Source organism: Nansenia antarctica (assembly GCF_963989245.1).
Source record: "Nansenia antarctica genome assembly, chromosome: 4".
Taxonomy (NCBI): Eukaryota; Metazoa; Chordata; class Actinopteri; order Argentiniformes; family Microstomatidae; genus Nansenia; species Nansenia antarctica.
This window is the reverse complement of record NC_137689.1, coordinates 10,606,371-10,619,482: the sequence shown is the minus strand read 5'-3', so window position 1 is coordinate 10,619,482 and position 13,112 is coordinate 10,606,371. Positions and strand designations below refer to the sequence as shown.

The following is a 13,112-nucleotide window of genomic DNA, read 5'->3' as shown; positions in this document are numbered from 1 at the left end:
TATGATGGAGCAGATGTCTTAGCGAGTCCAAATGGTCCACAAAGGCACACACAACCACACACACACACACACACACACACACACACACACACACACACACACACAGCCACACACAGCCACACACACAGCCACGCATACAACCACAGCAGCAGCCTCAGCCACAGCCTTAGCCACAACCACACACACACGCACACACACACACACACACACACACACACACACGCACACACACACACACACGCACACACACACACACACACACACACACGTTAATGTGTACATTAATACAAGATGTATTATATCTTATGTCCTGTTATATTTGAGATATCTTAAGATCAAGATAAGGCAAATATAACATTTTCCCCTGATAATTTGCATAGTGGCGCCAATCTCCATTTTCATTTTTGATCATTAACAGCCTCCCAAAAAAAGATAGGAAGAAAGCAGATCACTCTAATTTCACTCTAATTTTGAGCCTAGAATATCATTCTGTCCAGTTAAAGGAATTGAGAATGATCATTTGTATCAGGGACGTTTCCTTATTAAATCAGCCCAAGCCCCTGTTATCCTGCTTAGAGGATAAGCACTTATTGGGTTAAAAGCTCATCTCGCATGGTTTATTTTAAATATATGCTTCAAACTCGCTCTTGTGTAAAATAACGAGTCTCTCTCTCTCTCTCTCTCTCTCTCTCTCTCTCTCTCTCTCTCTCTCTCTCTCTCTCTCTCTTCTCTCCCTCTCTCTCTCTCTCTCTCTCTCTCTCCTTCTCTCTCTCTCTCTCTCTCTCTCTCTCTCTCTCTCTTTCTTTCTTCTTTTCTTCTCTGGTATCAATATTGTATTGAGTTTGTGTTTGTGGCCCTTTATTTAGGAACTGTGCAGTAGGTCTGCAGATCCGAGAGTCTTTTTCTGGAATGGTGCCCTCCAAATAATGATAAATTACTTGAGCAGTATGCCATTTGCTAATTATATCCATGATTTACTACAGAGCGAGACTTAAATCATTCAATTCAGTCTTGCGTAACAATGCAACATTTTTTTTCGGTTAAAAATGGTTTCCATGTGTATAATCTAAACATTTTATAACTATACATATACTACACACCCACACTCACACCCACCCACACACACACACACACACACACACACACACACACACACACACACACACACACACACACACACACACACACACACTCCCCCCCCTCCCCTCCCCCCCCCACACACACACACTTGACAAACATCCTTTTATTCTTGACTTTTTCCACCCCATTGTTTATTGATTTCAAATCTGGCTTTTATTTCAAGCTATTTACAATCACTAGCAAGATGCATGTTTGTCAAGAGATGTGCAGAACTACATGCAAGGGAGACCCTTTTCTGGTGAAAATATGTTCAAGATTTTCTTCTTTAATCAAGATTATAAACTGTATGAATCTGTACAATACATGCTAACTATATGAATGTGTATGCATATACTCCTCAAGTATGCACTGTTCACTCCAAGTCATTGTGGTCTATCGTACTTACTATACTATAGTGTGTCAATTATTCCTATTCATACGCCGCCTCTATGGGAACACTAACACAGTATAGAAACTAACTAGAAATGCCTACATATGTTTAACATATGTACCGTACATTCTTGCTCATTAGAGTCAGTTCAGCTCTTTTGCAGTTACATAATAAGGGACTTTTTGTCATCCACATTCAGGACCCAAATGGTCATAGATGCATTCTAGTGGGAATGGGTTCTGCGGATGATGATTTATGCTTCCCATGATAAACTGCAAATAGAGAACGTCCGAGAAATCACTGCCTCATCGCCAAGGCAGGGGCCTGACAGCGAACAAGGCCAAGAGCGAGACCACACCACCAACCCCCCCGGCCCCCCCATGCAAACAGAGATAACATCGTAGACAGTTTTGTTGTCAGCTGAAAATATTATCTCTTGAAGTGGACTGAAAGCGCCATATGGTGAAATGGTTTTTATTGTGTCGACATGAGTGATGGCTCACTTGGCGGAGCTGGATCGAGCTGGATCGACCCGTATTCAGATGCCAATCCCCAAACGGAGCATAGGGGGAGGCTGTTTGCTGAATGCAGAATGTTGTTGAATGTTGGTTAACACGGACAATCCCGGTTGTTGATTTTCATTGTTTTTTTCCTCTCTCTGTCTCTCTCTCTCTCTCTCTCTCTCTCTCTCTCTCTCTCTCTCTCTCTCTCTCTCTCTCTCTCTCTCTCTCTCTCTCTCTTTCTCTCTCACTTACCCTCTATGCCTTTCTCTCTCCTCTCCCATTCTCCTTTGCCTCTCTCTCTCTCTCTCGCACTCTTTCTTTCTTTCTCTCTCTCTTCCAGGAGAGAAGCCCTACAGGTGCCCTCACTGCGACTACGCCGGCACCCAGTCCGCCTCTCTCAAGTACCACCTCGAGCGTCACCACCGCGAGCGGCAAAACGGCGGCAGCGTTGGCCCCTCCTCCGGCCACGCCCCTTCCTCCGAGCAGCAGCAGCAGCAGCAGCACAAGGAGGAGCAAGGCAAGGGCAGCAGTGTCTTTGCTCGTCCTGACGTCCTCCGTGGCGGGGTCTTCAAGGGCCTGCCCTCCAGCCTGGACTTCAGAGGAGGACCGTTGATGCCGCATCAGTGGGCCCCCCCTGGCATGATGTCCCCTAGGGAGCGCGAGAGGGACAGGGAACGGGAGAGAGAGCGGGAGAGAGAACGCCACGGCCTGGACACGCCCTCTGACATCTTGAAGAGCCCAGAGGGCCCCTCCGTCGCCGACGGCCCCGCCAGCTTCACCGACCTGGGCCGGGCCTACCAGAGCATGGTGGGGAACGGAGTCAACTTCCAGGGCTCTCTGCAGGCCTTCATGGACAGCTTTGTCCTGAGCTCCCTGAAGAAGGAGAAGGAGATGAAGGAGATGCGGGAGAGTCATCATCAACTCCAGAGCCAGCACTACTTTGAGAGCGGCGAGCCCAAGGCCAAGAGGTCCGACGTCGGGGAGGATAAGACCGAGGGCAAGCCTTCTGATGGCAAACCCGGGTCCCAGTACGAGCCCCTGGATCTCTCCGTCAGGCCCGAGACCGGCTCCCTCCCCGGCTCCTCCGTCACCATCCAGGACAATGTGGCGTGGCACGGCTGCCTCTTCTGCTCCTTTACCACCGCCTCTGTGGAGTTGATGGCCCTCCACCTCCAGGCCAACCACCTGGGCAAGGCCAAGCAGCTGCGCAAGGAAGGCGCCAAGGAGTACCAAGGAGAGGCCTCTCACTCCGGGAAGACTAGCCTAGGCTCGATGCTCTTCGAACGGATGGAGGACGGAAGAGAGCGAGAGGGGGAGAGGGAGAAGAACCAGAACCTGAGCCAGGCGGCCTGGCCCCATCACATGGATCCCCATGCCAGCCTGGGCGCCTTCCCCAGTGACTTCTACAAGCAGTACGGAGGCATGTACAATGGCTCCTGCCCGAGGGCCCCTGCCACAGGTGGCCTCCAGGGGTTTGGAGCTCCGTGTCCTCTGGACCCAGCCCTGGAGCCGCAGCAGACCAAGGGAGGAGGAGGAGGCGTGGCCGGGGACGATCTCTCCGACAAGGCCTCCTGCGGGGACGCGGACGACCAGGGTAATTTCGAAGACGAGGTGGCGGAAAGCAGGGCGAGCGCCGAGGGGCGCCACCACGTCACCGAGACCTCCTCCACCTCCGCCGCCCCCGACACGCAGCACACCCAGTCCGAAGAAGACGACGAAGAAGAAGAGGAGGAGGAGGAGGAGGAGGAGGAAGAAGACGATAGGCTGGAGATGGAGGGGGAAGACCGAGACCGAGACAGCGGCGCCGGCGATCAGATGCCGAAGATGCAGGGTGCCGAGTCATCCCCGGCTAGAGAACCACCCCAGAGAGCCGGGTCCTCCATGGGGCCTGGGGGTCCTCTCCCTCCCCAGCCCCAGCCTCCTCAGTCCTTGGAGAAGCACTGGCAGCAGGGACTGGGTCTCCTTTCATCTCCCGCTGCTGGCCCTCTGGGGCTACTGAAGCCGGAACAGGCCCATCTCGAACACCAGATGAACATGCTGTCCGTCCTGAGGGCCTACAGCTCAGAGAACCTCGCAGCGTTCAACGGCCTTGGAAGCGGCTCAAACAGTGGAGGCGGTAGCAGCATCAGCAAGAGACCAGACACACCCGGTAAGTGAGTGTAACCCTGCCCTGCCCCCGAATCGCATGGCGCTACACCGCCTTTGATCCTAAAGTAGTAGCCCTACTGCATCCATTAGCACACACACACACACATGCACACACACACACACACACACACAAAATGACAAACAGACAAACCACACACACACACGTGCACGTGCACGCACGCACACACGCATGCACGCACACACACACATACCCATACACACACATACACATGGATTATTGTTTTTGCAAACACTCTCTTAACAATGTGAGACACAAAACCTGTGCATGTGCACACACACACACACACACACACACACGCACTGCATAGTAACTTTGCCATGACATTCACAATGCAACCGAGAAAACTCACACAAAAAAAATCCCAAGATTCGCTATAAAGTGATTTCAACCTTATTTCAAGCAAGTTTAGAAGCTATTGGAGTGGCGAGTAGCAACAGATTAATCTTTATTACTGGTTTATATTACAGAGACTGTAGTGTCTCCACTCCCTCCATCCGTTGGCAGGGAATAATCCTGTCTCCCTCGGAGCAGGACCTCAGCTCCCATGTCATCTCAAGCACACGGCGGTTAACTATCTTAGCTTCTCATAAAGGCCTCTCCCAAAAGCCCATTACTTTATAAGACCCAAAGATCTATGACCCTGTGAAAAATGAACTGTCAGCTTTCATGATTCTGTTAAGGTTACAGGCGCTCCTTGAGACCGGCGTTTTTGTTTTTTTTCTCCTTCTTTCGGAGTGTCCTTTCGCAGTTTCAGTGATACAAATCTCTGGGGAAAAAAAATTCCCCGAAGTTGAGACTCACAGTACAGTAAAGCACAGGGCCGAACGGAGTAGAGTCGTATGATATAAGAGTGAAAAACCACACATTCGAGCGCTGTCGGTACCGTTTATCATAACTCAACAGACCATATACCGTTGATGATATGTTATCAATGTTTGACTCGTGGCATCACACTCTAAGTAGATATCACAACATAAATATTCAATATCGCTATTTCTTGAATATAATATTCATTAAATGTCACAGGGATGCAGTATGCGAGCCGTGCTCTCTCGCAACCTGAATTGATTTAGTCTTTAAGTTGATACCGCTCCTGCTAGTCTGCAAACATTGAATGGCACTGTACTATAATACTGATATTTTATTTTATTTGCAAAACAGTCTCTTTGCAAATTGACTTAGTATTAGCTAAAAAGACAAAGATTTTTTTTTTCTTTTTTCCAGAAGTTTCAGAATGCTCCAAAATACTATATTTGTATATAATAACTAGTTTTAGGATCTGTTTTTGTCTTTCTGCATAAACAATCATTAATCTAGATCATATTCAATTATGATTAAGTAAGCACCGCAGTACCTAGCCAATGTTGTTGTTCTGCTTTGACGAGAACAGCTGATGTTTACTACTGTTTGATAACCACTTTACTGCCAGATATAATGTTCTGGCACACAAGTGGATTCTGAATATTCTAAATATTTCATAAATACATTACAGTTTTGCTCTTTTCTTTTTTTTTTTAAGAAAAAAAGAACTTTCCTTCATAGAAACTAGCTTCGTTGTCATGGAACCTGATGCAAATTTAAGAAACGTAAAGGGTCACTCACGGTGATGATAATCAGTGGTCTTTTGAGTTACATAAATGCTTTTGTGTCCAAATGTCCTATAATCAAAAGGCATTTGAAAGCTACCCTTGTGACATAGTCCCTTTCCATTGCAACTAAGAATGCCTGACCTTTTTAGATAAGGCTTTGTCTATGGAACAAAAGGCTTTCTTATATGTGTGTGTGTGTGTGTGTGTGTGTGTGTGTGTGTGTGTGTGTGTGTGTGTGTGTGTGTGTGCGTGTGTGTCTGTGTATGTGTGTGAGAGAGAAAGACAGAGAGAGAGAGAGAGAGTGTGTGTGTGTGTGTGTGTGTGTGTGTGTGTGTGTGTGTGTGTCTGCTCGACTCAGAGTTTCACTTTAAGAGGGCTAAGCTTGTTAAGTATACAGCTCAGTAGCATAGATCTTTCTTACCATGCATATGACCCCTTTAAAGCTTTTGGATGACATCAAAGATAATTAATAACAGATAAGAGATCTATGTGCGTCATACTGCATAGTCTATGTGTCTTATAGTGCTTTTACATACTATACACTAAACATACAAAATCAATGCTCACACTGTGGCTTGTGTGTGTGTGTGTGCACAAGTGTGTGATTGAGTAGGAACATTTTGTGTGTGTATGTGCATGTGTGTATGTGCGTGTGTGTGTGTGTGTGTGTGTGTATGTGTGTGTGTGTGTGTGAGAGACAGCGTGATGTTTCCTGCCCCAGCGGGGGGGCCACTGGAGCCTGATTGGGTGAGCAGCATGTCAACGCTCCAGGGCCCTGTGTAGCTGTGTGCCCCTCTTGACCTGGTAACACTCAACTCTGTTACACCCCTGCTAAATATGCACCCGGCAGTACCTCTCTGGGAGGCCAGCCGGTCTCATGGTGTCTAGTCACCTCAGCAGCCACAACAACACTCTACGCTACAAGGACAGGAGCCACTGTCATGCTAACGTGCCAGAGGCTAGACGGACCGGCTACTACACGAATCATCAGCTCTCCTCCCAACGAACTAACTAACCATCTTAGACCAGCCCTCTCTCACCCTCATCTGCGCTACAGTAGCACCATCAGGAGGTCGAATTTTCCCTTAAGGTGCCTCTCATCCTCTTTGTCTCACTCCCCTGTTCCTCAGCTAGCGAAGCACAGCTGGGAGGGACGCCGCCTGCCAATGCCTGACCCTCTCCTCTCCTCCTTCTCTCTCTCTCTCTCTCTCTCTCTCCTTCTCTATCTCACCCCCCCTCCCCCCACAACACTCTGTCTCCTGGCAACATCTGCTCGGAGACCGCACAAGTTGCAGAGGTGACAAGAATACAGTAAACAGTCAATAAAGGCTTGAAGGACCTGACGATCATCATCCCAAACAATTTCACAATGTGTTCTTCATCAAGGACAGATGAACATTGTGCTGTATGGAGGTCATAGTAGATGCACTTAAATGTAGACACTTTTCATGGATATTTATAGCGCAAAGATAATAGACTCAACCACCCCATACAAAATAGCTGTTGAGTCTGTCAAGATAGACCCTCCTACCCTTCCCTCGATCCACTCCCAAACTCCTTGTGGAGGGGTCACCCACGGGGAATTGAAAGGAACACATTGTCCACAGCAATTTGGGGGTGGGGGTGGCAAGCCGTCATGAAAATTCAATTCTGGAACCGGCAAAATGTGATTATCTGAAGTGGGTTTGCATTAGGTTTGTATGCAAATAGAGCATAATCATTAATATCGAAATTCTCCCCTGAATTTGGGCTGTCGAGCACATGGGCTGGGCACGGTGGAGAGCGGCGCGATCTAAAGTGTCTCTCTTCATTAGCATGCCCAGAGCATTAGCATGCCCAGAGCAAGGAGACCCCCCCCCCCCCCCACACACACACACACACACGCGTGTGCAAGCGTGGGTGCATGCATGCACACATACACACACATCCACACGCATACACACACATGCACATACAAATCAAACCATTGTCACTGCAGTCTCTGTGAAATCTCATGTTGGAGGTTTCCGGTTACTGTGGTACGGTGTGAAGTGTTAAGATTGATATTGGCTGAGGCTGTTGTTGAGGTCGGGCCAGTGTGGATGTGTTTCACTATAATCAATACTTGACCATGATTAAAGCCTATCTATAGCCATACATTATGACTATATAGCGCTGTAGCCTAGTGTCCTCACACATTCATAATTCATACATAACACATTCGTAAGCAGTACATAAAGTATTTATGAAATACCTAGGCCAGCAATCCCACGTCGAGTCCGTGCCCATGTGCTCCCACCCTGTAAACGCTGTCGTGGCTCATCCCAATGCTTTCATAACCCTCTTTGGTCCCTCGTCACCTTGAGATTGGCAAGCTGAAGAGGGGGTGTCATTGGCAGCGTGAGTTAAGATGAGGGCTTGGGAGGTTGGTGAGTAAACAGCATCACACACGAGTGAAGCACCTCTCGTAGAAGACGGAGATGGAGACGGAGCGAAAGGGAGAGAGATATCGAGAGCCGTGCGCGCTCACTTCGCTTGTGTGTCTTGGAGTCTCTTCATAAGGACGCTCTCAGCGGCTCTGTAGCTGTTATCACTGATGGTACTGGTGCTGTTTGTTGTTGATGATTGCTAGGTAAATGGTTGTGCCGATTTGCCTGCTCCAACCCCATTAGTAAAAGTGAAAAATGACTTGTTTGGCTGCTTCAAGAGCCAAGTGAGAACCAACAATTCGCCGTTGAGATAAATGGGAAATGAAAGTGTGTTGTTACCACAACCTGAGTTTTTACAGTTTGGTCTCCCTCTTTCCTCTGCTATTGTGAGCTTAAGTGCGTATTGAAGGTGTGAGTGTGTGTGTGTGAGATTGTGTGTGTGAGATTGTGTGTGTGTGTGTGTGTGTGTGTGTGTGTGTGTGTGTGTGTGGGCAGGGGGGGGGGTTCGCTAACAGATGCTGTAATGCAGTAGCAGGTGAAGACGGGGTCATTGGGTGTTGCCGTGTCAACCCGTATGACGTCCTACAAGGTCATCCGTCACAAACCTCAAATCAGTTTACTGCTAAGAGTGCTGGAGCTCAGCTGCACCCTTGCCGTACTTTTGCCACCGTACCCACACATTCCAGCGGCGTGGAGGACAGCGGTTGTTTTCAGCGGGGTGACGAGGGTCAAGGAGGGCAGCAGAGATACTGGGGTTGAGGAGAGGAAGCGTCATAGAATCGGAAGTGTCATTGAGGCGTCATACCGCGGACGTTTCCATTCAAATCAACAGACCTTGATGTGCGGATCGTGGCAGCCATCTTTGGTGTACCAGCCGAATAGCTTACGAACTGAGGGCAAATGCCCGTTCTTTAAAGTCAAATGATCTAGTCAGTGTATCAGTGGTAATGCAGCACTACTTCTCGTGGAGATGCAGGGTTGGTACAAAGGGTTACTTGAGGCAGATGTACTGTACCTATGGTTAGGGTCGGAAAAGACACTGGATGGATGTAAGGGTTGGGGATGTGTCTGTGTGTGTGTGTGTGCGTGCATGCGTGCGTGCGTGTGCGTGCCCCTGTGTGTGTGTGCATGCGTGCGTGGCATAACACCCCCTGGTGGAAATGCCGAGAAAAAGAGAAAAGGGAGGAGGAGGGAGGGAGGGAGGGAGGGAGGGAGAGAAATAAAAGACTGAGAGGTACTGTGAGCAAGGGAGATGGATCATGGTCTATTTAAGTATTTCTGGAGAGAGGAAGTGTGAATCCACGGCGTGGCCCGTTGGGTTTATCAATTTACAAAGCCCCTCCAATAACGACGCAGTATGTTCACGACATGGAGCGCACAAGTGTCTCATGCCAAGCTCTCACCACGGGATGTTCAGGAGTTAGTGGAGGTGGGGGGAGAGAGACGGAATTAGAGAGCAAGCGAGAGAGACGGAAAGAGAGAAAGAGAGTGAAAGAGAAGAAACAGCAAACAGCAGATTCCCTGTGTCAGGAACACAAACCATGTGAAAAAAAACGTAAATGTATTCAAGCCTTTCCTGATATTTTTAGCCTTCGGTACAGCCTCTCTCTGACAGCAGTGGTCTGCTAGTCTATGCGCGAGGGAGTTTGATTTTTTTTTCTCTACGGTGGGTGGGTGAGGGTGGGAGGGGTGGGGTGCAGAAGAATAAAGCTGAGTGGGAGGGGGGGGTGGGGGCGGGGGTGGGGGTGGTGGTGGGAGGGGTTGTCTACTTAGTTGTAGCAGTGTCCATGTCACTGGTGACCAATTACCTCTGTCAAGAGGGAGAGGTCTGAAGGCGGCCCTCCCTGTGTGGGACTTGAACCTACAACCGTCGAGGTCAGACGTGGGAGTGTGGTACTTCTGGGTCCTGTCAGATCTGTGTGCGTGTGTGTGTGTGTGTGTGTCTGTGTGTGAGTGTCTGTGCGTGTGTGTGTGTGTGTGTGTGTGTGTGCGTGTGTGTGTGTGTGTGTGTGTGTGTGAGTGTATATGTGTGAGTGGCTGTGCGTGTGTGTGTGTGCGTGAGTGTCTGTGCGTGTGTGTGTGCGTGTGCGTGTGCGTGTGCGTGTGTGTGTGTGTGTGTGTGTGTGTGTGTGTGTGTGTGCGTGTGTGCGTGTGTGTGTGTGTGTGTGTGTGTGTGCGTGTGTGCGTGTGTGGCTCTCTGAAGTGCAGAGCCGAGTAATAAAAGGATCATATGTGTGGGTCCCTATGAACAGGTTCTTTAAAGCTATTATGATTATTAAAAACATATGGTGCCTTTGCCAGACTGACGGAGCCCACAGATGTACTGGATCATAGCTAGCATTAGAGCTCCTTTACTTTCTCTGTCAAGAAGAAAGCAGGGCTTTGCAGTTCAAACGGAGACGCACGCGCACGCACGCAAGCACACACACACACACCCACACACACACACACACACATACACACGCACACACGCACACACACACACACACACGCACACACACACACACACACACACACACACACACACACATACACTATCATAGGAACACTGTGTGATACTGTAACAGCAGTATTCCCGGCAAATTAAAGAGAAAGATCTCGATTTCTAATTTTCTCCCGCTTCTCTCTTATGTTCAGCAGACACTCACACACACACACACTCACACGCACGCACACTAACACTTAAAACTCTACGATATGTTGAAACCTCGTAATTGCCAATAATACTGTCCTCATCAGGTGGCTAATTACCATTAATTTTGTCTTTGTTAGTGTGCTCGCGTACACACACAGGCACACAGCTTTGACAAGCAGGGAGGGTTGAGGTGCTTCATTGCCTGTGTGTGTACTAACAACCACAACATTTATCTGGCTCTGATGGTTACTCAGATCAGTGAGACTGATCAGTGAGACTGTTTTACACTAACGACGTGCCCTGGTATGAACGGGAACCTGTCCCACGTTGATGACCTGACCCCCCCCCTAACAAGAGCTCTGAGTACACTGTTCCAACGCTTTAAAAACCCCTTCCTCCCTAATCACCGATTGAACACAACAGGATAGGTGTTAGCAAGGGTTCCCTGACGTCGCTTTCACCCATCCAGTCATGACAGATCAGCTTAAGTAAGAACGCTTTCTTTTTTTCCCCAAGTATTTCAACAGTGTTTGAACCACCCGAATGGGAGCTCCACACCTCTCCCCGTAGGTCACCCTGGAATACGCCACCCTGGTACACGCCTTGCTCTTTTCCAGCTGTCCTTTTCGTCACTACGACGGTATGTTACTCTAGTGAGACCAGACTTTTCCCACACCGGTGGAATCCTTCCTCTCTAATGTTGCTAGAGGGGGAAATTTCTCCCATGATTAACCTGTCTAGAGGACGTCTGTTTCTCAGAGCTTTTGCGAGGCGACAGACAGTGTTGGCGATACTCTTTTTGTGCATTGTGCAGCGCGAGATGACGGGTTTGACGGCTGAGGCGGAGGTGCTATTTCACATGTGGAATATTACCATTTTAACTTGTGCGGAGGTGAATTATCACCTTGTCACTCACCAGTGCAAATACTAGTTTCAAAGAGCAATTAATTGTAATAGCTGTTGTCAACCCCCTCTGGATGGTACCTGTTGCTCTCCCTTAGCAGCTGTGAGATCTCTAAAAATATTTTCCCCTGCTAATTCTCTACATATCAACTCTTCTTGCGCTGAAAGGCCTTGAAAAGCCTGATATTTCCCCCCTTCTCATTCTCACTCGTAATACCTTGACGATATTATTGGCCACATAATTTCCTGAAAGTACAGTGAATGAAGTATCAAGTTACCTCTGAAAAGAAAAGGAGAATGAATATCGGATGCTAACAACTACATGACAATTATTCTATTCATTATTTTAGGGGGCAGGGAAAAAAAAGATACTGTCTGGGTTTCTTCTGGGAGTTGCAGAGAGTAGCTGTTCACATTCATACTGTAATGGTGGTGTGTGTGTGCGTGTGCATGTGTGTGTGCGCATGTGTGTGTGCGTGTGTGTGTGTGTGTGTGCGCGTTTGTGTGTGTGCATGTGTGTGTGCGTGTGTGTGTGTGTGTGTGTGTGTGTGTGTGTGTGTATGCGCGCTTGTGCGCACTGTGCATTTCTGTGTGTTTTCATTTGCGTTGCATTTTTATTCAATATCACAAAACATAAAACAATGGGTTATAAATTGGCCTTCCAACCCAATATATTTGATACGACTTTTGCTTCCCGTCTCGTTATTTTGGTATTTGTTTTCCTCATTCCTGTTAGACTTTGTTCAATTTGAGATCTTCCTCTTTAGCGCGGGGGTTCTCTTCCCAAGGCGCTGTGGAGATGTAAGACGGCGTCCTCAGAGGGGTTGTACTGATAAAGTAACTCTTCCTGGGAGAGCGCAGGTACACCACACAGGCACACAAACATAATAACCATACTTAGACTCTGCCAGACAACACATAATGAGAGAATGCACAGCAACTTCAATGACACCGAGGAGAGAAAGGGAGATGGGAGAAGAACAGGTACAATGAAGAAGAAAAAAAAGAAAAGAAAAGAAGAAACTATGTCAACTTTTATTCCCTCTTATATTCCACATCAATGGCGCCCGTACGGTGATGCTAATAAAACAACTAAAATATAACACAAATATAGACACATAAGCAACAGGGTAGTGTTTGAAAAGTACTGTGGCAATTAAGGACAAATAACTTGCCTTATTCCCATAGTGCCTGTCGTGTGATGGAGGAACCAGACCACTAAAGCATGTTTGATTTAAACATCAAAAGAAGAAAAAAAAAGAAGAAAAAAAAACTTCTCCGGAAGAACAGAATTAAAAAAATAAAAATCTGTATAAAGAAAATAAGCCCAAAACATCATAACATTAGCTGTTGGGAAAATGCACTTAATTCCTCTGTAGAGATGGATATAAACA

At 47.8% G+C, this 13,112-nt stretch overlaps 1 protein-coding gene across 1 annotated transcript in view; it reads left to right on the top strand.

Annotated features, from left to right (window-relative positions):
• znf536 (zinc finger protein 536) overlaps window positions 1–13,112 on the top strand; it is a gene marked incomplete at both ends in the record, with an annotated part of 97,452 nt that overhangs the window by 43,544 nt on the left and 40,796 nt on the right. Inside the window, one exon of the mRNA XM_080528121.1 lies at window positions 2,354–4,162. Coding sequence (XP_080384247.1) covers window positions 2,354–4,162 — 1,809 coding nt within the window. The remainder of the gene's footprint in view (window positions 1–2,353; window positions 4,163–13,112) is intronic.